The sequence below is a fragment of the Callorhinchus milii genome, unplaced genomic scaffold (genome assembly GCF_018977255.1).
Source record: "Callorhinchus milii isolate IMCB2004 unplaced genomic scaffold, IMCB_Cmil_1.0 Scaffold7, whole genome shotgun sequence".
NCBI classification, from domain to species: Eukaryota; Metazoa; Chordata; class Chondrichthyes; order Chimaeriformes; family Callorhinchidae; genus Callorhinchus; species Callorhinchus milii.
The window spans coordinates 24,902,918-24,929,882 of record NW_024704748.1 but is presented as its reverse complement, the minus strand read 5'-3'; the positions used below and the strand labels follow the sequence as shown (position 1 = coordinate 24,929,882).

Here is a 26,965-nt window from a genome sequence, read left to right as displayed (position 1 = left end):
GCAAAAAATCTTTTTCCTTTAAAAAAAAACCACCCAATTGGAGGGGAAAAAAATCAATAAATAAAGAGAAAAAAAAGAATCAATTGGAGAGAGAGGAAAAAAAAACTCCATTCGCAGAATTGGGCCAAATCTTCTTTTTGTTTAAATTTGATTGAATTGAATTAAAACCTAAAATAAGAGGAGAGGAGGGTGAGGGGTGAGGGGTGAGGGGGAGGGGGTGAGGGTGAAGGGGTGAGGGTGAGGAGTGAGGGGGGGGGGGGGTGAGGGGGGGGGGGGGGTGAGGGGGAGGGTGAGGGGTGAGGGGGGGGACTGGATTGGTAAATTGAGCCAAATCTTTTTTTAGAAAAAACAACAAATAATTGAATTAATTTTGCCAAAGGGCAGCGGGGGGTGTGGGGGTGTGTGTGTGGGGGTGTGTGTGTGGGGGTGTGTGTGAGGGGGTGTGGGGGTGTGTGTGGGGGTGTGTGAGGGGGTGTAGAGGGGGGGAGGTGCTGAGTGTTGGTTGAGTTGGAGTTGAGTCGTGGTTGAGTGTTAGTGTCAGTGTCAGTGTCAGGGTAGTGTCAGGGGTAGTGTCAGGGTCAGTGTCAGGGGTAGTGTCAGTGTCAGGGTCAGTGTCAGTGTTAGGGGTAGGGTCAGTGTTAGGGGTAGTGTCAGTGTCAGGGTCAGTGGGTCAGTGTTAGGGGTAGTGTCAGGGTCAGTGTCAGGGGTAGTGTCAGTGTCAGGGTCAGTGTCAGTGTCAGGGGTATTGTCAGGGGTAGTGTCAGGGTCAGTGTCAGGGGTAGTGTCAGTGTCAGGGGTAGTGTCAGTGTCAGGGGTATTGTCAGGGGTAGTGTCAGGGTCAGTGTCAGTGTTAGGGGTAGTGTCAGGGTCAGTGGGTCAGTGTCAGGGTCAGTGTCAGTGTCAGGGGTAGTGTCAGGGTCAGTGTCAGTGTCAGGGTCAGTGTTAGTGTCAGTGTCAGGGGTATTGTCAGGGGTAGTGTCAGGGTCAGTGTCAGTGTCAGTGTCAGGGTCAGTGTCAGGGCAGCGATGCTCCCGGTGGCGGTGCGGGTGGCGGTGGCAGTGGCTGTGGCTGTGTCCGTGGCTGTGTCCGGGGCTCTGGCGGTCCCGGTCCCGGGGCTGTTGTCGGGGGACGATCGGCTGTTCAGGCGGTCCCCGAGTTGTCCGCTGCCGTGCGAGGCCTCGCGCTGCCCGGCGGCGCCCCGGGGCTGCCCGGCGGGGCCGGTGCTGGACGCCTGCGGCTGCTGCCGGGTGTGCGGGGCGGCCGAGGGGGAGCCGTGCGGCGGGGGCCGGGCCTGGGCCGCCGTGTGCGGGGAGGACCTGCGCTGCCACTCGGCCCGGGACAGCGACCCCGACCCCGAGCCCAGCCCGGGCCCCGGTGGCCCCGGTACCGGCCCCGGCACCGGCCCCGCCCGGCGGCGGCTGAAGGGCGTGTGCGTGTGTCAGAGCAGTGACCCGGTGTGCGGCAGTGACGGCAGCTCCTACCGCAACGTGTGCGAACTGCGGGCGGTGAACCGCAGGGCTCAGACTCTCAACCAACCGCCCGTCCTCTTCATCCAGAGGGGCGCCTGCGGCCTGGGTAAGCTTCATCATCATCACCATCATCATCATCACCCTCACCATCACCTTCACCATCATCATCATCATCCTCATCTTCATCATCATCATCATCCTCACCATCCTCACCATCATCATCCTCATCTTCACCCTCACCATCATCATCATCATCATCATCATCATCCTCACCGTCATCATCATCCTCATCATCCTCACCCTCACCCTCATCATCATCATCATCATCCTTACCCTCACCATCATCATCATCATCACCCTCATCATCATCCTCACCCTCATCATCATCATCATCCTCACCCTCATCATCCTCATCATCCTCACCCTCACCCTCATCATCATCATCATCATCCTTACCCTCACCATCATCATCATCATCATCACCCTCATCATCATCCTCACCCTCATCATCATCATCATCCTCACCCTCACCATCACCATCATCATCATCATCATCCTCATCTTCACCCTCATCATCATCCTCACCCTCACCATCCTCACCCTCATCATCATCACCCTCCTCACCATCCTCATCCTCACCCTCATCATCATCACCATCCTCATCCTCACCCTCACCATCATCACCATCCTCATCCTCACCCTCATCATCATCACCATCCTCATCCTCACCCTCATCATCACTATCATCACCATCCTCATCCTCACCCTCATCATCATCATCATCATCATCCTCACCCTCATCATCATCATCATCACCATCATCCTCCTCATCCTCACCATCATCACCATCCTCATCCTCACCCTCCTCATCCTCACCCTCATCATCATCACCCTCCTTATCCTCACCATCATCATCATCACCCTCATCATCATCATCCTTACCATCATCCTCACCATCATCACCATCATCATCCTCACCATCATCATCCTCACCCTCATCATCCTCACCCTCATCATCCTCACCATCATCATCACCATCATCGTCCTCATCATCCTCACCCTCATCATCATCATCCGCACCCTCACCATCATCCTCAGACTGTCCTGTTGTTGTTGTTGTTCTGCCTTATTCTTCTTGACACACACACAAAATAATCATCATCCTTTCTTTCAGACATACTTTGGTCTTACACCCTGTTGTTGTTGTGGTGGTTGTTGTTGTTGTGGTGGTGGTGGTTGTGGTTGTTATGGTTGTTGTGGTGGTTGTTGTTGTTGTGGTGGTGGTGGTTGTTGTGGTGGTTGTTGTTGTTGTGGTGGTTGTTGTTGTTGTGGTGGTGGTGGTTGTTGTGGTGGTTGTTGTTGTTGTGGTGGTTGTTGTTGTTGTGGTGGTGGTGGTTGTTTTTGTTGTGGTTGTTGTGGTCGTGGCTGTTGTTGTGGTTGTTGTGGTGGTGGTGGTGGTGGTTGTTGTTGTTGTTGTGGTTGTTGTTGTTCTGGTTGTTGTTGTTGTGGTTGTTGTTGTGGTGGTTGTTGTTCTTGTTATTGATGGTGATGGATAACCGTGATGCTGCTGCTGCTGATGATGATGATGATGATGGTGATGGTGATCTTGGCATTTGATGTGGTTGAGACGTCTCAAAGCGCTTCTCAGGACAACAACAAAGATTCCATTTATTGAGCGCCTTTCACGTCGGGAGGATGTCCCAAGGCGCTGGACAGTTGGGTCAGGACCCGAGCATTGGGGGGAAATGGTCAGGGTGAGGGGAGGGGAGGGAGGGAGCGAGGAGGGGGTAGAGAGTCGAGAGGGGAGGTGAAGGCTGAAGGTCAAAGAGAAAGGTCTTGAGACACTGTCAAGCGGATCGCTTGACTGGCTGTGTGGTTTGTGGGGGGGAAGCCTGACAGCCGGATAGTGGCGCTCAGCGACGTCCCACGCACGGCCGTGGGGCAAATGGACCAATTTTATTTGTGGGATTTGTTGGCCAGGAAACCGGGAGAAAGAAACTCCCTTCTCTTTTCGAGCAGTGTCACGGGATGTTTAACATCCACCTGAACACGCAGACGGGGACCTCAGTTTAACCTCTCACCCGAAGGACAAATCGCATGATGTGCAAATAGATCAGCGGATACCGACATAACACACAACAACATTTGTACTTATTTATCACCAGTTCTTTCCAAATATGACAAAGGGATGTGTATTGTTTACAGCTGTGCCATGTGCAAATCTGAGTGCATCGAAGCCGGGGCGTGCGAGTGTCTCGTAACGTTGAATAGGTTGTGTGTGCGAGAGGGCGCGAAGTTTCCGTGTAGAGGAGGATATTTCTGGGAAAATAAGTGGTGACCGATTAATGGCACAAAGCTAAGGTGTCACCCAGTTTGTTAGGCATTTCCGAATGTTAGATCGTGTTTCGATGCAGCGCTTGTTTTTTTTTTTTGGTTTGCAGTGAATGTGTAGTTCAATGTGAATCCAAGCACACTGGCCTTTTCTTTACGCCGGTCCCGCTGATCAATAATAATAATAATAATAATAATTATAATCGTTGCATTTGATATAGCGCCTTATCACGTCATCGAGATGTCTCAAAGCAATTCGCAGAATATACTGTAAAGTGAATTGACTGTGTACTTTGTGGGTGAAACGCGGCAGCCAATTGAGCACAGCAGCGTCCCACAAACAGTCGTGGATTGAGTGACTAAATTTTTTGAAGGCATTAATACCCCCCGGAAAGTGATCTGCAAATTGACTAACAACCGGGTTCCTGCTCACTGTTGGGTAAACAGTAATACGATCATTTTAAAATGACTGTTATCAGAGAAGAGGTTATTAAAAAGCTTACTTCACAAAAACAGCTTGGTATTCACTGGGTGGAGTTATTATCACTTGGTAAGCTGTTTTAGGAGGGACGTCACCCATTTTCCTTGTTATGTTGGTTTTGTCAGATCTGACCCTGTCGTATAAAATCCAAGCTCGTTTCATTGCCGGAGCTCCGTTCAAACATTTTTGAGATAATTTTGCAAGTGATGCCCAATTTAAATGGTCACAACTATCGTTGTCGCTGCTGTTGTCACATCTGGATAAGAGTAGGATGTGAAACTTCTCCCCCTTTTTTGAATTCAGTGTTTTCACATCATCTTGAAAATAACATTGGCACGGAACGTCTGGACTGGAGTCACAAGATGCTGACTAATAGAGTATGTGCAGCACTTTGAGTACTCCGCGTGGAGAGGCCTCCCAGGTTATAGCGGTGTTGTGAGTGCTTCGCCCCCTGTGAATGGGCGAGATGGATTGTACAATCTTTCTAAAGTCATGATGAGTTCAGCAGTTTGGGGAGGGGTTGATGATTTAGAGCAGACTCAAGTTCTCACTGTAATACCGATGCCATGCTTTATCCTTCCCTTGTTTATATCGGGAAGGTGCACCAGTTATTGCCAGGGGCTATTGCGTGGGCACGGCAATGGGAGTGATCCGTGGTGCTTTCTAGACTGGGCTTTTTTGTGTGGCCACAGTACGTAAAGGGGGACATTTTTTGAAAAAGTTTCCACTGAGGTTCATTACATGGCAGAATTGCACAAGAAAGCTTCAAATGATAAAGGTCTTTTAGGGCCAACAAGATTTCTCCTTACTCAGGATGCATGGAAACATCCCCTATTGTGAACTTCATTCACCCACTCTTACCTCCAGATAAGGCCTCACCCTCACAGATGAAACGCGGCAGCAAAAAAAACAAAACCTAGACTTTTCTTTGCACATCCCACATTGCTGCTATTCAACCTTGACCTGCTCCCTTTCCAAAAATAATTTCTTTCCTGCTTCTCAAAAGTAAATAACCCTTGCATTTGATACAGATCCATTTCATGTCTGGAGGCCGTCCCAAAGCAAAGCACTTTGCATGATTTACTGTAAAGTGTAGGTGAATGTCTGTGACTTTTGTTGATTCTTGGAACACAGTATCTTTTGGATCCCGTGAAGTATTTTTGCTCAGGTTTCTCTGTACGCTTTCTCATTCTGTTTCCAGCCAGATATGTCATTTTTTTTTAAAAAACAGAATAGATTAACGGCTGGTTTTGCTATTGGGAGACTCTTACTGATATCCAGCACTGTGTGAGAAGCTACAACATTCAAATATTGTTTTAAATAGTTTGTATCTGCTGCCTTTACAGGAATTGCTTAGGCAACTTCCCTTTGAAGGTAAGGTGGGTTTCATTACATTGCAAGCATTACACATGAATGTAATCCTGTTCGAACAACTCAAAACTAGGACCGTTTCCAGTTATTGGTGTGGCCGGTTTGCTAATATAATTGGAATTTCAGACAGACGTTGGCTTTCAGGCTGTCTTTCTCACCGCATTGCCCTCTTATAAGTAGGTGTGCATTTTCAGATTTCAATAGCCCTAAACCACTTACGAGCTGAACCCACGCAGAAAATGTCATGAAGCATGAACTAATAAAATGTACCTAGCCTGGGGTCATGCAAAAGAGAGAAAACTCCAGCTGTTTGGCAGTATTTTCTTTTGAAGTACTTGATTATATCAGAGGGGGAGTTACTGAGAAACACTTCCTAAAGCTATAGCTTTTTGCAGGAACAGTACACATGCCTCCACCTAAACTTGCAGAAAAGATGTAAATCAGGCAAGAACTGAATCCGTTTTTTAATAACTTCTTTGACTGAGAAGCTTCAAAATGGATCATTCCTCTTTCCAGATTTTGTGTGATTCATGGTTTTACACGTGTGTGTGTGTGTGTGCGCGTGTGTGTGTGAGATGGGGTTGGAGGAGATGGGTAGGCAGCTGAGAACCATGATTTTTTGGTGTTATTTTGTAATATATTTAAATAGATTAGACCCTCAGCTGTAGAAACCTAACTGCATGCTGTGAGGCATTAGGTAACTGACTTAGTTGGATTATAAGAGGTTGGCAACAAGTGGAGATTTGTCAGTCTTTCTTGGCAGTAAGAATGGACGCCGCATGAGAAATGTGGCCCAAGGCACACAGCTAGACAGAGCGTTAGACAGAGATTTTACATTGGTTCTACATTGGTGAGGAATTGACTTGCTTCTGAATTCAGTTTCCAGCAATTGCCCATCATATAACACCACACCCAATGTCAGTATAAAAGTGAACAAGGTCATGTTTTGAACAGCGAATAATGAGCAAATTAGCTGAGTTGATATATTTAGTGAAATGTACAATGGAAAACAATTTTTACAGCTAATTAGAAGAGGAAAGTGAAGAGCCGTTTTAAATTGGGATCTAGTTTTCGATTTATGTTAACCTTGGAGAATGAAAGAAAAAGCTCCAGCTGTTTGTTTTAATTATTATTATTATTATAGGTGTCCTCAATGATATAATTACTACTTGTTCTTGAAATGCCTTCAAAACTAATAATAAATTGATCACTCAATCCACGACTGTTTGTGGGACACTACTGTGCGCAATTGGCTGCCACGTTTCACCCACAAAATATACAATCAATTGACTTTGCAGTATATTCTGTGAAGCTCTTTGAGACGTCTCGAAGATGTGATAAGGCGCGACATCAAATGCAAGGATTATTATTATAGCGCAAAGAATTTCTGAGTATCTGTACTAATGATTTCTGTGGAATGAATATCCTATTTCTACCTTGAAGAATGACTGTGTTATTACTTGCAAGTGACTTTTGATTTTCTTGCAGGTCAGAAAGACCCTAACAGCCTACGACTTAAATACAACTTTATTGCAGATGTGGTGGATAAGATCGCTCCTGCTGTGGTTCACATTGAGCTCTTTCGGAGGTATGAAAGATCCTTAATGAACAACTCTGTACACACAATCTTCCTGCAGCTTGTTTCATTGTTATCATTCTGGAGATATCGGAATCGTTATTTATATAGAGAGGTTTTCTTTGCACAGAAAGTTGAAAAATTGTCTCTTCCATATCTTTTTCAGCTGCTGTTACCTTTCTAGAGTAAAGTTGGTGGTGGGGTATTTTGAGCTCCACAGTCAGAACTTTCCCATTCTTCCAGATAATTGGTTTTTTTTTAGTCAGCCAGGTGTCTGACACATGTAGAAACCCACCACCACACTGAAGAGTATCCGAACCAGACTGAGAGTTTCAAATGTGATTGCCACTTATGTGTGGAAATGTTCCTGTGTCTGGAATGTAATGCACACTCTCTGCCTGGTGGGACACACCCTGCTTCCATAATCCTGGAGAGTATTAGTTGAAGGGTTGGGGAACACAGAGTGTGCAATGGGGTACTGCTGAAGTTTCAACCTACAGCAGCAAAAAATAATAAATTGCATTTATATAGTGCCTTTCATGTCAGCAGGACATCCCAAGCAAAAGCCTTGCTGTTGAGAGCACCCTTCCAGATAAAGAAAGTTGGATGGAGTGGTGAAGACTTTGTGGAACAATAGTAATTGTATATATTTGTATGCATTTAAGTTGAAGGAATTAGCAAAACAAACCTGCTAACAACTTCCTAAATTCCCCAAGGTGATTTAACTTTCAGAACCATAGAAATGAACCATGCAGAAAGGGGATTTTCACCCCTGTGCTGAACCTCTGAAAGAGATATTGTTTTAGTCCCATTCTGCCTTTTTTCCACATCCTTTATATTTATCCTTTTGAACTGTTGATGTGATTCATTCTTCCAGCGAAATTAATAACATCTCTTCCATATCTCTATCCATTCTTGGAATCAGTACTTTATGGATAAGGATTGCGATTACGATCTTAAAGTTACAAAGGAGAAAATGAAGTGGAAAGCTGGCTTAATTTTAACATCAGAATTAAATCTTGCAGACAAACTGCCCATTACAGGAGAAATTGCAGAAATTAATTATGGTACATTACATCATTTGTGTGTAAATGAATGGATAGGGAGCAATGACTGCGTTACTCCATTACTCAGTTCTTTGTGTTATATGTAAACATTTGCTGAAAATAAACATACAAATGTTGCTGAGTTGTTCAACCAGACAGATTTATGGTATGAATTTATTAACTAAATAATAATAATTTCGTCATTCAATCCACGACTGTTTGTGGGACACTGCTGTGCGCTATTGGCTGCCTTGTTTTGCCCACAAAATATACAGTCAATTCACTTTACAGTATATTCTGTGAAGCGCTTTGAGGCGCCTCAATGACGTGATAAGGCGCTATATCAAATGCAAGGATTATTGTATTATATTATAAACCCTTTAAAATTTAATAGGTTATTTACCCTCTTATTTATTCCAGGTCACCCTTTTCCAACCGCGAAATGTCTGTTGCGAGCGGCTCCGGGTTCATCGTCTCCGAGGATGGTTTGATAGTGACCAACGCACACGTGGTTACTAACAAACATAGGGTGAAAGTGGAGCTTAGGAATGGAGCCACATACAATGCCAAGATAAAGGACATCGATGAAAAAGCCGATATTGCCTTAATTAAAATAGACACTCCAGTAAGTATTCAGTTACTGCAGACTTTTATATTCAGAATTATTGCATCCATCTTTTAAAGATTGCATTATAGTATAATCATAGACAGTTGATGTGTGAACAGCTAGATACCAGTATATTGAAACTTGTCAATGTTATAAAGACAGTTATCAGGTTGTTGAAGTTTGAGTTCAAGTGCATTGTTTTAGGTGACATTGGTTGCGTGCACTAGCAACTGCAATTGTATTTAACAAAATGTTTTATTTCATTACCTATTTTTTCTCGATTAATCTGATTAACCTAATCGGAATAAATGGTTAAGTTTTATTTATTCATGTTGTGTAAATTGGAAATGTAACCCTTCTAGCACATTCCATTTCAGGAACAGTTGTTGTGAGTGCCATTTTTGCCTGGATTATTTGAAGCTTGTTGTGTTCATTCTTTCATTCAAGTGTTACTTGGTATTTGTGGAATGTTGCTTCAGGGTTCTCAGACCTACATTCATTAAACAGATGTGTTACTTTTGGTAGCAGACAAAATACTTTGATCACATAGATGACATTTTTTCAGAATCAGATCATGTTCCCTCAGATGTGTGCTTGGCCATCTAGGACATGCACGAAGTTCCCACTGATCAGTTTTGCCCACAAAATACACAGTCAATCCACTTTACAATACATCCTGTCAAATGCTTTGAGATGTCTGAAAGACATGATAAGGCGCTAGAACAAATGCAAGGATTACGATTATTACTACTGGTCTGGCACTACAGTGTATGATATTATTAGTGGAGATCTTCCATTGGATTGTTGGGTAAATACATTGCAAGGTGTAGTATTAGGAACATAGGAACATGGGAATTAGGAGCAGGAGTAGGCCATTCGGCCCCGCCATTCAATAAGATCATGGCTGATCTTCTAACCTAACTCCATCTGCCCGCCTTATCCCCATATCTCTTAATCCCTCATTCCTTTAGAGATCTATCAATCTTAGACTTGAATATGTTCAAGGACTGAGCACCTACAGCCCTCTGGGGTAGAGTATTCCATAAATTCACTACCCTTTGAGTGAAGAAGTGCTTTCTCAACTCTGTTCAAAAAGACTGACTAGTGAATCTACGCTGCACCTCCTCTAAGGCGGGTATGTCCTTTCTTAAATAAGGAGACCAAAACTGCACACAATACTCTAGGTGCGGTCTCTCCAAGGCCCTATACAGTTGCAGCAAGACTTCCCTACCCTTGTACTCTAACCTTTTTGCAATAGACGCCAATATGCCATTAAGCCTTCCTAGTTGCTTGCTGTAGCTGCATACTAATGTTTTGTGACTGGTGTACAAGGACATCCAAATCCCTCTGAACACTAACACTAGTCTCTCCCCCTCTCGTATTGAGTCTCATAAAATCCCAAGAACGAGTTGATCTCAGCCAATAGACAGCGAAGGTAGAAATTTTATCTTCTCAAATAGGAAAGAAAAGCAGCAACAGGGTTCCTGATCCTGACTGATGTTTTGGGGGATTTCTGTTGGAACACACGTTTTTATAATTAAAAAAAGGTTTTGAACAATTGGGAAGGGAGGGGGGGTAATTGCTGTGACATGTATAAACATGATGTTCAAGTGATTGATTGTAGCTTGTTTGGCATAAGGTTTATTTTAATGGCTTGCCCCATTGATTAATGAATCCAAACATCAGTTGTTGTGTTACATGACTTATATTCTGGGTTAAGGACATCTGTATGTCTCACGCAATGGTCTGGTATTTTCAATTCACGCTCAAGCATGAAATAAGTTCCTCACTGATCAGTTTCTCAGTAGAAAATGTTCTCTCTACATTTTGGCAGAGAGCTGAAAAAACCACACCAACAGTGCATAAATATATTGCTTCAGATGTAAATGAGCAGCAGAAAGCTTGCCTCGAGCAGTCGGAAACAATCCTAACATGCTCCCAGATGCCAATGTCTAATGGTACTTAAACACCTGCAGAAATAAATTATGGAGTTGGCTGTGAAACTGACTGTTCAATTGTTGCTGCTTGTCAGTGTTGAGCAAACAGGGAATCGTGCTGAAAACAAAGTGTTTATGTATGATAATATCCATCAGATATAATTCCAGATTGATTGAGCATTGCTTTGAGAGAAGGCATTATTCTTTTGAAGTAGTCTCATTGTAAATTTCCCAGGAATATTGGAAGTGATATGGCTGCAAGGAACTCAAATAGCAATTATTATTTGGGACTTCATTTAGTGTTGATAAATGCTTATTACCACAATAAAAATGTTCTCAACTCTGTACAGTGCATTGAAAAATATTCCACTTAGCTTTTTTTTCTTTTAAGCCAACTGTGATTAGTTTATGACAACGCAAGTGCACAAGCTGGAAGACACATAGCAAATATATTGGATCTACTTGCGTTCCTTTCACTGAATAACTGTTTGCCATTTAATTGCATTGTCTTGCCTAGAATATTTTCTTAGCATGAAATGATTCTGCAGCTTCAAGCAGGTTGGATCCTGTGTGTCTTTCGGGGAATTGTTCAGCACTGAATCACCAAACCACAGTCTTAATCTTCCGATTCACCAGACTCCATTCATGTCCCAGGATGGGTGTGATCAAATTCTAATTATTAAGCAGCTGAATAATAATAACTATAATGATAATGTGGTTCTGATGTGTTTTCAGTCATCTCTGAAGGAGAAAAAATGCTGGACTCTGAATTTCCAAATGTTGATACCCCAAACTTAGTGCAATATACACAGAGCCTTGATTGTCCTGAATAAAGCAGATATGGCAGTGGTAAGAAACTAAAATGCTGGAAGGAACAAAGCACATTCTTGTTTTGACTGTAAAATGAATTAATCAGACAAAGTAATCCTTGCAATTTATGCAGCATTGAATTATGTTGTCAAGACACCTCAAAGCGCTTTGCAGAATATACTGTGAAGATGGAGTAACTGTGTATTTTGGAGGTGAATGAAATCAGATGCTCGAAAGTTTGATGTTTTTCCTACGATTGCTCTCATTTTCCACTAGTAATTGATCGGTAAATGATGAACAAAATTGCTTATCGTGAATCATAGCAATTCTTGAAATCTCAAGAGAGGGTATGATGAACCAGGCTATAATGCTGGATTTTGCTGATGGATAAACTAGGTCTAAAATGGCCTTATTCTGCTTTTGATCTCTGATTCTTGTATGGTACAATCAAACACAAACCAGCTTTATGGTTTGTAAGACTCATTAGTCAGATCAGTTTCAGTAATTACATTTTAATCAGGTTCCAGCAAGTTATTTAAGACATCTCTTGTGCTCGTTCGAATCGAGAGGTGTTCAGTTTTCTCCAAGAAACCTTGTATTGCAGTGAGACAAGGGAATCCCCCATTGTTACTGTGCTTTGGCTGTTTCATTTGTGTAGATTTACAGTATTTATGTTGATTAAATAAAGTCATTGGTGGGCTTGTGGTACAAAGCTTCACTAATTGCTTANTTTTTATCTGAAGTTCAAAATTCCTGAACCAAGACTGATCCTGATCCAAGCATAACATCGCTTTTACCATGGTTTTAAAGGAATTGAGGATAAGTTCCACCAGAGTTTTATCCTTCAGTATTCCTTCTACAAAATAAATCCCTAGCAACCAGTGATATATTAAAAGAAAAAACCCTCCAAGGAAGGACGTACTTGCCTGGGAGGGGGTGCAGCGTAGATTTACTAGGTTAGTGCCAGGGATGAAGAGGATGAGTTACGAGGATAGGCTAAACAATTTGGGCCTATATTCTCTAGAATATAGAAGAATTAGAGGGGATCTTATAGAAACCTATTAGATCATCAAGGGGCACTGATAGAGTAGATAGTGGGAGATTGTTTCCCCTGGTTGGAGAAACACAAACCAGGGGTCACAACCTTAAATTCAGAGGCCAACCCTTTCGCACTGAGTTGAGGAAGAACTTCTTCACTCAAAAGGTGGTGAATGTATGGAACTCACTACCCCAAAGGACTGTTGACGCTCAGTCCTTGAACATATTCAAGATTGAGATAGATAGATTTCTTATTGCAAAAGGGATTAAGGGATATGGGGATAAGGCAGGGTCAGGTTATCAGCTGAAGTAGAAGATCAGCCATGATTGAATGGCGGGGCAGGCTCAAAGGGCTGAATGGTCTACTCCTGCTCCTACATGTTATGTTATATTGTACTACATATTATTTAATGCCTCGGGTGGTGGAATTGTGGAGACTGAGTTTCAAATGGCACTTTGTTATAGAGGGAATTTCCATTTGTCTCAACCGTTTAAACAGCAGGAACACATGGAAATACAATTCTCTTTGGGAGGGCGTCCATCTGTAAGTGTATCCTTTAAACCATTTTTCATTGATTTTCCATGTCAATCTTGCTGAGAGATCCGCTTGTCCTGAGGTTTTTATTAGAAATGTTCTAGGATCGAAAATTGTTATGAAATCGAATCATAAATTTCTCCTACCACTAATAGGCGTTTTATTTAAGCCTAAAATAGATGCTTATCCAGTGAGTGAAATACTACGGTCTTTGACTAACCTTGAAATGGTTGGTATATTGAGTGAGGTGAATGTTGGAGCATGTAAACAGTAACATTTAAATACCATACGAAAAAAATAATAATAATAATAATAATTTGGTCACTCAATCCTGACTGTTTGTGGGACGCTGCTGTGCAATTGGCCGCTGCGTTTGGCCAATATACAGTCAATTCACTTTACAGTGCATTCTGTGAAGCACTTTGAGACGTCTCGAAGACATGATAAGGTGCTATATCAAATGCAAGGATTATTATTATTATTATTATTAGACGCAAGCCATTTCAACAATGACAGTGTTTTCAGACTGGTTGGATTTCTCTGCGAAGCAGATATTTTTTAGCTGAATTTATTTCTATTTACACGGCCAAACTTCCCATAGCTACAGACTAGGCACATTCCAAGGTCTGGTTTTCATAGACACTTTCTAACATTTCAAAGGTTTGGGGTTTTTCGTCTTTGCCAACATTTTGCTTTTCATTTGGAGTTGTGACAAATGCATTTGAAAGAACTACACCAACCCTATCCAGCCCTAGCCAATCTGATTCTGAATATTGGCAGCCTATGTTCCTAGTGAGGATTTTTTCCAATCCCCTGTTCCTTATTAAAGTACGTATTGCTTTTATTATAAAACGGTTTCAACTTTGACTTATAAGGTGTTTCCGAGGTGGCCAATAAAATTCCAAAAGGAAAATCGGTCACAAAATGTCGTTTAGAGCATTTGTCTTTTCCTTATTAACCTTCAACACTGGAAATATAAACATGTTGAAATGTGGACATAGACTAAACAGTCCAGTGGTGCAATTGCTGTGCCAAATATGTGCCATGTCTGCCACCCAATTGTCATTGGCCGTGCCTTCAGCTCCCCTCTCGACTCCCCTCTCGACCGTGCCTTCAGCTCCCCTCTCGACTCTCTTCCCCCTCCTCGCTCCCTCCTTTCCCTCCCCTCACCCTGACCATTTCCCCCCTCCTCGCTCCCTCCCTTCCCTCCCCTCACCCTGACCATTTCCCCCCTGCTCGCTCCCTCCCTTCCCTCCCCTCACCCTGACCATTTCCCCCCTGCTCGGGTCCTGACCCAACTGTGCAGCGCCTTGGGACGTCCTCCTGATGTGAAAGGCGCTTTATAAATGGAATCTTGTTGTTGTTGTTGTTGTTGTTGTCATGTTTCCCACACAGTGAGCCTTGAAACGGCATAATGACTGTCAATGTGAGTTACCTATCTGAGCTGCATTGTGAGGAGGTGTTGATCAGAGGCTTGTCCTACACTTATCCTGTAGAGTAATAGTTAGAGCACTCACCTTGCAAGCAAGAGGACCTGGGTTTGATTCCTGGGCAGGGAGAAATGTTGGGCAAGTTTGCTAACTCCAGGCGCCTCTGATTACCAAGCAGTAATTTACTCGAATGGCGGATCATTTTTCTGGGGATAATAATGCCTTAAAATAAATTGGGTCACTCAATCTGTTTGTGGGACAATGCTTTGTGCAATTGGCTGCTGGGTTTCGCCCACAAAATATACAGTCTGTGAAATAGCCAGTATATCCAATATCCAGTATATCCTGTGAAGCGCTTTGAGACATCTTGAAGATGTGACAAGGCGCTATACCAAAGGATTATTATTATATTATTAAGGATAAGGATAAGGAAGGAGGCAAAATCAGAGCAAGAACTAATCTGTGAGCAGAGTGGAGGAGAGGAGAGCCAAGCTTTCAGTCCATTTCTATGCAATGCTCTTTAGCTCAGTGAGATATGGAAAAGGGATTTTTCTTTTTTCTTAAAATAAAATGTAGAACCTAACGACTTGGAGTATATTTGTAGGCGATCGGCTATCAGACAGTTCCTGTTTTTAGGTTACGAAAAGATAAGACATCAATAGTTTCTAGTTCCGACTCCTCCATCTGCCTGACCTTATGAAGGGAAGTTCATTGTTGTGTCTGGCAAGGAACTGAAGCAACATCAGTAGCTTTCCATTCATTTGTGTGCACATACTTGATGATCATATTGCTAAATTAAGTAAGTGGTCAATCACTTCATGCTGTTTGTGGTACACCGCAGTGTGCAAAATTGGCTGCCCTGTTTGCCGACAAAACACACAGTCACTACATTTTACAGTATGTCCTGGGAAGCGCTTTGAGATGCCTTCCCAAAGCTTTATACCAAACATAAGGGTCATTATAACAAGTATTGCGAAGATATCAAGATCTTTGTGCAGGCTTGAACCACCGTAAGAAATGTTGCGAGCTCCGATAGCTAGATAACAGTACAATGTTGGGAGCAAAGTTCCCTGAATTTCAGTTGCAGCCTTTAGCCTCTGCTAGCTTCCCAGTTTCCGCTACTGTCACTGACGGTAACAAAGATCCCTAAATCTAACATTCAGTTCCCGCATAAAGTCTCGATTTGATCCTGATCCCAGGAAAGGCGGTGTGGAATTCCACTTTCTGTCGCTTCCTCCCGAAGTCCTGAGCTGTAAAAAAAAAAGTGGCAGAGATTCACAGTGCAACAAAATCTCCCGATGGCATGTGAAAGATTGGTTCAGTTTTTTTCCTGATCTAGATCATTAAAACATCGACCAGAGAATGTTTGCCGACCTCTTTCAGAATCTCGCTGCTTTGCTGCAGATGTTTGATTGCTTTGTGTGTTGATGACTTTAAATGTGGGTTGGCAAAATGAGCTCTGAGCAGGTCTCAGCTTGTCCACTCAGCACATATTTGTGCCTGTTTCTTTCCTAGATGTCAACGAGTGGGTGCGAATAGTTTGAGGCCAGTTTTAGGAACACAGGAATGTACGGGACTGGAATCGACTATTGTGGTTGATGAGAGATAGTCTATTCCTATGATATTCCTGTACATTCCTATGGAAGCAGTCATTCGTTTTCTGTCACCAATCTACATTCCAAGTTCTGTTACACTGAATTACAATACAATACAAAATGACACTTGTGTAACGCCTTTCACATCGGAAGGACTTCTTACGGCGCTGGACAGTCAGGAATTTGCCAAAGGAGGCTTCTGACACTCAGCAGGATATCACCCTCCCGAGTTCTGGGCATTCAACCTCCTACCCACCTGGGCGTCTGCAGGATTTGCTAATAACAAATCCATTCACGCAGCGTGATCTTGTAAATTGTTCCCATTTCCTTTGTGAGTAGCTAAAAAGTTTATTTCAGCAATTTAATCATCTGCAGATCCCAAGCATGGTGGCCAAATATGTGGAGAACTCTCATCTGTTGATAATTTTAATGGATTTTCTTCTTCGTTTCATTTTCCTGCACGAGCCAGGAAAATGGCCCAAGCATCTCCCCTTCTGTCTTTTCCAATTCATCATAAGGAAGCCTTTGGTCTGAAGCTCTCGCTGAACCTTTGGGCAGTTAAAAACCAACTTTTTGGCAAATTGTAACTATGAACCGAAAGTGGGTTATATTATAGCCCTGTAGACCTAATTTGTATGATCTACCTATTAACCAATATAATGTGAATAAAGAATGGGTCAAGGAGTTAAGGGACACTTCTGCGAAGACTGGCTCATAGCTTGTCTGTACAAAATAATAATATTCTTGTTGTGATAAAGAAATGAATATTATAAGTACATATGTTGATGTATTTGATTTGTGCAGACATGGCTACTCCAGTGCAAATGGTTTGTCCAAGCAAAAGATGTTCCAGCGCCTTGGGACGTCTTCCCAATGTGAAGGCGCTATACAAATGTAATTTTGTATTGTATTGACTGTAGTGTCTGCATACTGTAGTGTAGTGTTTGCAGCACGAAAACAGGATAACTGCCGGATTCCTCTAGTTAGTTTGTTATAAGAAATTGATGGGGTTAGATGTTCTCAGATAGATATTTGCTAGGTCAGGGTATCGAAGGAATATGGCGCAAGGTCAGGTTGAGGTACAGATCAGCCATGATCTTATAGAACGGCGGAACGGGCTCAAGGGACTGAATGTTTCTTACTGATTCTATGTAAGATAAAAGGGTGAATGTTAAGCTTTCATTCTTTTAAATTTCAATCTTTGTGTTAAAATGTACTCTAACTGCTTTGACAGGATAAGCTGCCAGTCCTGCTCCTGGGCCACTCCATAGACCTGAGGCCGGGAGAGTTTGTTGTAGCCATTGGGAGCCCATTTTCTCTACAAAACACAGTGACAACCGGAATAGTGAGCACAACCCAACGAGGAGGCAAGGAGCTGGGACTCCGAAACTCTGACATGGATTACATTCAGACCGATGCCATTATCAATGTATGTTCAACAGATCTTTTCTTTGTTCGTAAGCTGAGCCATTTTATGTTGATGAGCGCTTCTGTTACTCCATCTTTTGATCTGATGATTGTGTTTCTTTTGTAAAACAGTATGGAAACTCGGGCGGTCCATTGGTGAATTTGGTAAGTACTTCCATCTGGCTCATTCCCTCCCCTACTGTTTCCCGCTGACCCAAGGAAAGAGCTATAAAAAACGTTTAGTTTTCCCCTGAGATTCAGTGTTGGGCAGAAGTCAACTTTGTTTACAATTACTGAGCAGATTTGAAGGCTTATTGAAGTACTAATCCAGAAGAGTAACTTAAGAGTTTAATAAGAGTTGCCTCTTCGAAGATGCAATTTAGATACAGAGTTCACCGTGTCCCAGGTATAACTCAGCTCAGTGTTGATCCGCTTATAGTGCAGGTGTACTGTGGACCCATGGTATACCAGAATATACCTTTGGGAGATGGAGCTACAAATGGGTGGGTTTTACATGATCCACTGCAACAAATGGACTTTTTTGCATTCCATTTTGCCTGAGTGTCTGATGTAAGTTGACATTTGCCTTGAATTTTCCCTGTGGTGCTAAAATCATAATAGAGTATTACATTCTTTTGTACGTGATTGTTTCACACAGGATGGCGAGGTGGTTGGAATTAACACCCTGAAGGTGACTGCTGGAATATCATTTGCTATCCCATCGGACAAAATCCGCCAATTTCTGGCTGAATCTTACGATCGACAGTCGAAAGGTATGAGGATTATGTGACTGGTGAAAGCAGGTGTTTTAATCATTATGAACAGCCTGCAGGGATTCCCTCTTTCTTCTGCATGAAAGTACCTCACACAGTTTCTTTCAGTGTCCCTCTATACTTATTACTTAACATTAATACTAGAAATAAAGGAAAAGTATGAGCAATAATGGTATAGACACTAACCTTCCTACAACAACAACAACAACAACTTAAATTTATATAGATCCCCTCACGCAGGGCAGCATCTCGGAGTGCTCTCCTATGCCAGCTTCGACCACAAACTCATTTTACATTGGTACAAAATGTCATTCGCATCTTTCTGCCAAAATGCCAATGTGGTGCCCGAGGCTTTGCGGATATGTGGTTTAATATTCAAAGCAGAACCTGTAAAAGCCGGTGAAAGAACTTCAACAAAGGTAGTTTGGGGACAAAGTCAACAGGGAGTATGGACCATTAAATGAAAGTGGCTTCCTGAGACTACTGATGAATCCAGCCCTTTCATGGACTGTGAATGGAATTCTCTTTTACATGAGGCTTAGGAACTGGCTGCAGAACTTGTTCAACAAAGGGTAGCCTTCTTTTGAGTGTTTATTTTGATAACATGAGTAGGCTTGCCCGTTTCCAATTTTAATCAAGTTGGTATTTATCGGGTTTTCCAATTTTCTCCACATTGAGGAAAATTAGTTCCTATTGTTAAACATCCTTTATTTTTATCAATCGCTTTGAACTACCAAATGGACGCTTTGGATGAAATGCTTCTGTGCCATCCTTTAATGTCAAATATTTGCTAAGAATATTGCTAAGACTGCCGGGCAGAAATTTGTTGCCCGCTAAGATGTGTTTCTGTTGGCTTGATTGCAGTTTAATGTGGTCACTGATACAACAAGGATTTTTCCTGCAGATTCTTCATGGCGTTTTGGATTCATTTTTAACCAGATTGCAGCATAATCTTATTTACTATTAATGGGATATTGTCATAAATCATAAACTTTTAAGCTACCTTTAGTGACATTGTTGCACTCAAAATATCTTGATCTCATAGGAGTAGTCTGTCCAACATTTAGACATACTCCCACTTGAAATAGCTCTCAAACTGGCCAATCCACTCGTTTTCAGTGACTGAAATTGTTATCTGCAACAGGCTGGAAACAGCATTGTTCCTTTATTTCAAGCTCAGGCCTGTTTGACCAGCTGCTGAAATAAAATCTGACCCAGATGCTCCTGTTATTGAGGCTCGTACTTATGATACAGACTTTGAAGATCTCGAACATCTTCTTTTAAAATTAACCTCAAAGCTTGCCAAGTTCGGCCGAGGATGATTTGGCAAACATTTCCAAGGGCCTTTCATCAGCACACATTGTTAGGCACACGCTAGGTAATGGGTCTGGCAGGAAAGCACTCCGTATAAAAATGCATTCTTACTGACTTCCATCAAAGCTCTGTTCCTGCCTGTCTATTCTCTTATATCTGTCTTGCTTTTTTAAAGGAATAACTTCAGTCAAGAAGAGGTACCTGGGAGTCCGAATGATCACCCTCTCCTTTAGGTAAGTCGACTGGGGCATGCAACAATTCTATAGCAATTTTATGTAATCACTTTTAATTTCGTAAAATGAATGTCAAGGCATTTTCTTTCACTGCTGCTGCTTTACTGTCAACAAAGTACAAAGGACAATTGTGTTCTGGAATGTGCAGCTGCGAGCCTCTTCAAGTTCATAATGGTGCCTGCAACAAAGCATGAATACTTGCCATTGATGGGCAATTTCCTGTTGGCATTGTGGCAGGAATGAAATTGTCAGGTAGACTGTGTAGCCAAGCACGAGTGCTACATTATCAGGATGTGCCAGTGGTGACTGACAATGGAAGGACTGTATTGTGCTGTGGCCACTAATCCCATTCCCTACCAAAATAACAGCAACAGCAGGTCTGCAGTTTGCTCAAGAAAAAGTCTGAGACCCAGAATTTCTCGTGGTTTTAGCGCAACTTAAACCTGTAAGATCACGCTGAATTTTTTTTAAAAAAGACCCTCTTCATTCGGAAGCAGGTTTTTCCCCAGTTCTTTCTTATAGGGAAAGACAACTCCACCATTTCCGAGCTTGGTCAACAACCCGAAACTGAAGAGTTTTGTGAATGGTAGGAACATAGGAAAACAGAGCCCAGATACGTGTGAAACAACAGCAAGTCAGCAAGTGAAGTAGAAATGAGATGGACCCCAACTGGTCCCATCTGCTCTATGTGAAAGTAACATAGCTCTTTGAAAATCTGGAAATAGGATCTAAAATGATCGAAAATATTGTTGTGCCTAAGTGTGTTGTGTGTGTAAACATTTTGTAGGTAAAGTGGTTGGAATGTACTTCTATTTCATTGGAAACTAATTTGGTTCTACAGATTTTGCACATGAATCAAAGGGAACAAGTGATATGATTTGCTAAGAGCTCTGCTGTTCTTTAATATGGAGAATATTTGCTGACATTTTTACCCTTGTGCTCTTTTACAGCCTTGCAAAGGAACTGAGAGATCGTCACAAAGATTTCCCTGATATCAATGCCGGAGCTTACATCATTGAGGTCCTCCCTCGAACGCCAGCTGCCGCGTAAGTGGAGAACTTCAGTACTTCCGTTCTGAATCCTTCTAAAATGCTCCTCACTGAGATAGGATATGAGGCTGATACTACAATGACCAGTTGCTTAAGAAGGAAAAACTTAAGAAGGATATGGGGAAAGAGCGGGGAGTGGGACTGACTGGGTAGCCGAATGGCCTCCTTCTGTGCTGTAATATTCCATGAGTCTATACTTTCCGTCCACAGTGCGCATGTGCAGAAAGCTGGTCATCCGCGCCAGAAGTATATTGTACTTAACCACATAGCCACACCAGACCCACATTCTAAGTGAACTCACACTCTATCAATGCACTTATTAATAACAGGGTTGGCCTGTATTCATTTATCTCTCTATCACTTCTCCCCATACAGCTGTTTTAAAAATATATCAAACAGATTAACAACAACTTGCATTTGTATAGTAACTGCCACGCAAGGTAGTGTCTCACAGCACTTAAAAAACATATTAATATCATCACCTGGTAGCCAGATACTGAATTTCTTCTTCTAGTGTATTTCATTCCCCTGGGAACAAAAATAGAAGTTCCAAATATAAACGTGATTTCTCACGAATCCTGAGAACTATTTGTGTTTGCTCTAAGTTGGATGTAAAAATTATCCATTTCTTGCCTAATAGGAAATGAGCTCTTAAAATTCAATTGTTTTGATATAGAATCAAGTTTGTTGCAGGGTAAGGGCATAAGTATTTCCCTTCAAAGTTTTCAAAAACAAGTTGATATGGTTGGAATGTGTTAAGAATGTAATTTTTTGCAATTGATTCTATTTCCCACAGTTATGTCCAATGCCTCCCATATTTGTTTGATTAAGCAGACCCTGAGAAATGTTCTTTTAATTACAGAAGTCAGTTACGTGAAATGCAACACAAGCAGGATTTAAAACTAACAAAAAAATGGTTGAAGGCAAATAAGTAGAGGTTAACCTTCTAGAAGCACTGTAAAAACAAAACTGGAGTTCAACAAAAAATTTCTTAATGTACAGACTGAGTCACTTAACCAGTTCGATTGTGATTTGGGTTCTAGCCTTTTTGATGCACCCCTTTCATTTGAGATAATAATCATATAAGGGTATAATAATATAATAATAGACACTGCTGTGCGCAATTGGCTGCCACGTTGCCACGCACAAAATATACAGTAATTTCCCTTCACAGTATATTCTGTGAAGCGCTTTGAGATGTCTCAAAGACGTGATAAGGCGCTGTATCAAATGCAAGTATTATTATTATTGTTATTTTTTCTTCTGTTCCCAGCGGAGGCCTAAGGGACAATGACGTCATTATTAGCATCAATAATCAGCTGGTGACTTCTGCCAGTGACGTCAGCGAAGCTATTAAAAAGGATTCGTCCCTCTCAATACTTGTCCGTCGAAAAAATGAAGATTTGAGGATTAATGTTGTGACCGAAGAAATTGAACCTTAAAGAATAAAGTGAGCTGGTTCTCCTGATCCTGTAAATAATACCAAGAAGTTGACACTTACTGGATGGATATGATCCCCAAACACATCGGCATATAAACCTGTTGTGTTCACTGCAGAAAGCCATCTGGAAATACCTGCAGCTTGGGTGATGCTTAAGCGATCTGGGACGCTACCCAGCACGGGGGGGCGCGATATAAATGCAAGTTGTTGTTGTTGTCACAAGCTATCATATCCTGAAGCAATTTATCACTTAGAATTGATTTTCTTCATGCATCTTATTTCATGTTATTTTTACTCTGTGTACATTTCTATGTCATTTTAATCTGCCTTTTAAGTTTAGATGTGAATGGGTTCACAATGGGATAGATTCTCTTTACAGCTGTTTTTTTTGGTGGGAGGATATTGCAAATGGGACCAGTAACAAATCTCTCATGACCCTGCTATTAATTTCATCTCTTGCAATGCAAATACATGTAAGGACGGGCAGATTTTATATGTTGATGTGGTCTGTTTTGATGACCAATCTGGAATCAGGCGATCGATCTAACCATCCAACAAATAAAGGTTTCTCCTAAATGGGAACACGTGACTAATATCCAGTGTACTTGGTTTCTTTCACATTCCCTATTTTGTTGGGTCACACACATCCTGAGGCCAAAACAGTGGTGAACAAACCCTAGCCTACCAAATTGCCGTCTTGAACCAAAGCTGTTTCAGTAATGGCTTTTTCTATGATTGTTCATTGTTTTTCCACAGCTATGATTGGGGTCTCAATATCTTAAGGGTCAAGACTGCACCCCAAATCTTGTTAGACTCTGTATCACTTTACCGATCTACTTCTGCACCATTATGGTTTTACAATTGGTTTCAACGATATAGCGCCATTGCTGTGTTGTAGATTAGGGACACAACACCAGCCTGTCTCCTAGCCCAATCCCACCTCTTTTTGAGTCTGGGTTGGAGCTGTTTTATCAGAGCTGGAGAAAAGTCACCTCCCAGCCTTTGCCCATCTGTTGCCAAATGTTTCTGTCACTTCATGACTTTAAGGGTGTTAGAGTGATCAACTGAGTTTCATCAGAATTAACGTGTAAATATCCTGCTAAATGCTCATCTAATATTGCACTCACTGCCTTTCAGCTGGTCAAATATTCCCTGCAAACGATCAACATTTTTTCCATTTCAGTTTAATTGTGCAATGCACACAAATTACTACAACTAATGGATAGATTAATACCATGTTAATCTGTTCCTCGCTTAAAAATGAGTTAAACAAAAGTATTACTTGCTCTCTAGACTCAAGCCGGAATTCTGCCCCCACTGACTTAGATTTGGGCAAAACTCTGCCCAGAGTAACACGTCACAATAGGGTGTAAAGCAATATGAATTTAAATAGTTTGCACATTGAAACTAACTGAAAGATGAAATCACAGAACATAGATGACAGTAAAAATAATCAAGGTTGTCTATTTCAGAACTGTTTACATTAAATTGGGTGCTTTTGCTGGGAGGGTTGTAATGTAATATAGATTTATGTTAGGACTACATTCCGTAACATTAGCTTCTATCAAAACAGTTTTTACATGAGCAGAAGAAAATAATGTAGCTGTCCTCTGGTAGAGTTTTGCTTTAGGGCAGTTTTTTTGTTGCTCACTAAATCCAGACCAGGTTTTTGGATAAATATGTTGCATTGTCAGGATTTTCTGCTTTAAATGCCAGAAAATCTCACTGCAAAGAGCAGGCAATTCTAAATCTTAAAATGTAGGATTGCGGTCATACATGTCCATGGCATTTTGTTTGGTAGCATTTTTTTTTAACACACTTTTTTTTGGGACACATGTGAACCTTTGAAAATCATCCAAAAAGGCTCTGGATTTCGTACTTGGAAAGAATCAATGCTAAATGGCAAACACGTTCTGTCAGTATTCTATCCTCTACCTGTATCCCTTGACTACCTGCAGAAGTGGGAATTGAATCAAATCCCTTTGGAATGCTTCATATAAGTTTGTGGCTGCTGCATTAGATGGCAGTCTATTCCACGATGATCGAGCCCAAGATTAATGAAGTTATTCATTTATAACTTGATCTATGCCACAGATCAATTCCTGAAAAAGAACGAACACGGTTACCGAAAAGGTAGCAGCCACAGAAGATCATGAACCATCACACAACGCCAAAGCCTTTTACCAATTAAACCAAAACCTTACCCCTCAGCCACACACGTGCTTGCACACACCAACATCTTGACAATGAAAAAGCAAATGGGATTTGGTGAAGTTGTCAACTGACATCTCTCTTGTTTTCTTCCTTAAGTATTTGTTACAGGGATTTCACTCTTGGATTTTGGAGAACGTTCAGGTAGATTCTGTTTGGCTGCAGTTCTTTTAACCAAGTTAACATCCTATCAAAGTGGCACTCAAATTCAAAGGTTGTGTAGACCAGAGCAACTGTCAGATGCATTCAGAACCTAATGTAAGATATTTTCATTCTAATTCTTCAAAACCCATTTTGTGTTGATGATTAAAGAAATAAACCAAACTGCTTTAACATCCAAGATATATGTAAATGTGCTTTTTCTACGTGTACATTCTTAATGGGTCTTGTGATTCCTGATAGTTTCCTTAACTCTGGCAGCAATCCAGCAAGTGTTCTGTTACCACCCTGTTTGTTTACAGCCGATTCAATGGGAAAGTAATTATTGCATACATCTGTATAACCTTTTAAACAAAAATATTTTAACAGTAAAACCCAAGAGATACTTTGAGGTCATAGTCTCGCAGTCTATTTGTTACATTTGCTTATTTATGAAGAAAGATTAACATCACTCACTTCATCTCCTGTCCTTTTCCCTATACACTGCAGTTTTTCAGGGAACTGGCACAACAAACAGTGAGTGCAGTATAATTGACCCCCAGCTCGGGTCCAAATCATTGACTGTCCAGCGCCTTGGGACTTCCTCCTGACGTGAAAGGCACTTTGCAAATGTAATTTGTTGTTGTTGTCTGTCTGCTTTGTGCTTCAGTCAGTTTGCCTGCAGCTTCGTACAGAATGAGAGATTTCATAAAATGTAAATGTTATTCCCTTTGGAAATGTTTTGCGAAAGAATAGTTGCCCTTTTTGTGTGAGCAAACACATCTTTCGTGCCTGTTGGCGCATTAGGCTTGATGCATTATTTATTCGGTCGTATTATTGTTGCTACTGAAACGTTACATGGCAACACAGGCGCGTACAGGTTTTAAAGTTTGCATCACTCAAGGTCAGCGAAAAAGAGAGGGGCGGTAACTCCCAGAGCTATTCAGCTGCACTCCCCCTCCCTCCCATAATACTGTTTAGTTACTTCTGCTAGGATCTGGGGCAAGGAGCGGGTATAGCACTGAGAGCATGTTCTCATGATACTGGTGAAAACACATAAAGATATTTGTCAAAATATAATAAAAATAATAATCCTTGCATTTGATATAGTGCCTTATCATGTCTTCCAGCTCATTTGGGAAACTCTCACCTCTAAGTCAGAGTCTCCTAGTCTAAGCTGACCCTCCAATGCAGGACTGCATGGTCAGACGTGTTGTCTTTTGGCTTTCCTGCCTGTTTGGGTGGACGTTAAAAATGATGGCAGAGCATTCAAGGAGATGCCTTTGAAAGTTATTTATATGAATGTGTTTTTATCTTTACAAATGAATGGGGGAGGGACGATATTTAACAAACACTTTTGCCGTGATGGCATCTCCCTTTAAGGGGAGAGAGGAGTGAAGACCAGATGTTTCTTGAGGAAGAAGGGAGAGGTAATTGGAAGAGGAGTCAGCTTAGACTACATTCGAATACTTTCTGCAGATTGCCATGTCAGGCAGGAAATTATGTGGTGGGGGACTTGAAATCTGGAACATAGATGTCATGTTGTGTTTCCAATGTGCTACAATTCTCCATTCACTTGATATTCTTTGGACCATCCTTGCAACAGAAGTTTGTGAAACGTGGATCTGACATTGACCCAGCTGAAACAGTATTGCAGTGTGACAACATAATATTATTATATGATTTGTTTTGCAAGTGTAGCCAAAGCTCCCAATGAGTAAGGGTTTGGCACAAGAGTTAGTTCATGTGCTTTGCTTAGAAAGCCAGTGAACGGTTGAATCCAAACCAATGTCTTCGTGTTCATAACCACATCCTGATGAGTACAACTGCTTGTCGGACACTGCTGTTGGCAGCTGCTTTTCGCCCACCAAATATACAGTTGAATCACTTTACAGTATATTCTGTGAAGCGCTTTGAGACGTCTTGAAGATGTGATAAGGTGCTATAACTAATGCAAGGATTATTATTATATTATTACATAGGACTGGAAGTGAAATTACCTTTAGTCTGAATACACAACATAGGGTTAGTCAACTCCCATATACAGCAATTTATTAACCATCAGGAGAATTTTTTTGTTCACTAGGTGTCTGACACTTGCGAAAACCCGTCAACATTCTTATGATTATTCAAACCAGATCGAGAGTTTCACTTACGCACGTCACCTACACTT

General features: G+C 41.8%; 1 protein-coding gene across 1 annotated transcript; it reads left to right on the top strand.

Moving 5' to 3' along the window:
- Window positions 1-970: 970 nt before the first annotated feature.
- htra1b (HtrA serine peptidase 1b) lies at window positions 971-23,038 on the top strand. The gene is made up of 9 exons (XM_042336881.1): window positions 971-1,575; window positions 7,141-7,240; window positions 8,695-8,899; window positions 17,461-17,655; window positions 17,766-17,798; window positions 18,292-18,406; window positions 19,896-19,953; window positions 20,904-20,999; window positions 22,276-23,038. The coding sequence occupies exons 1-9, from the start codon at window positions 1,026-1,028 to the stop codon at window positions 22,442-22,444; spliced, it is 1,521 nt and encodes a 506-aa protein (XP_042192815.1). The 5' UTR covers window positions 971-1,025; the 3' UTR covers window positions 22,445-23,038.
- The last annotated feature ends 3,927 nt before the right edge of the window (window positions 23,039-26,965 follow it).

What these genes read in the sequence shown, in the direction of transcription:
- htra1b (XM_042336881.1), top strand. Translation starts at nt 1,026, where the DNA reads ATGCTCCCGGTGGCGGTGCGGGTGGCGGTGGCAGTGGCTGTGGCTGTG. An exon ending in CACATTGAGCTCTTTCGGAG is followed by an intron (nt 7,241 to 8,694) that starts GTATGAAAGATC and finishes TATTTATTCCAG; the next exon opens with GTCACCCTTTTCCAACCGCG. An exon ending in ATGATCACCCTCTCCTTTAG is followed by an intron (nt 19,954 to 20,903) that starts GTAAGTCGACTG and finishes GCTCTTTTACAG; the next exon opens with CCTTGCAAAGGAACTGAGAG.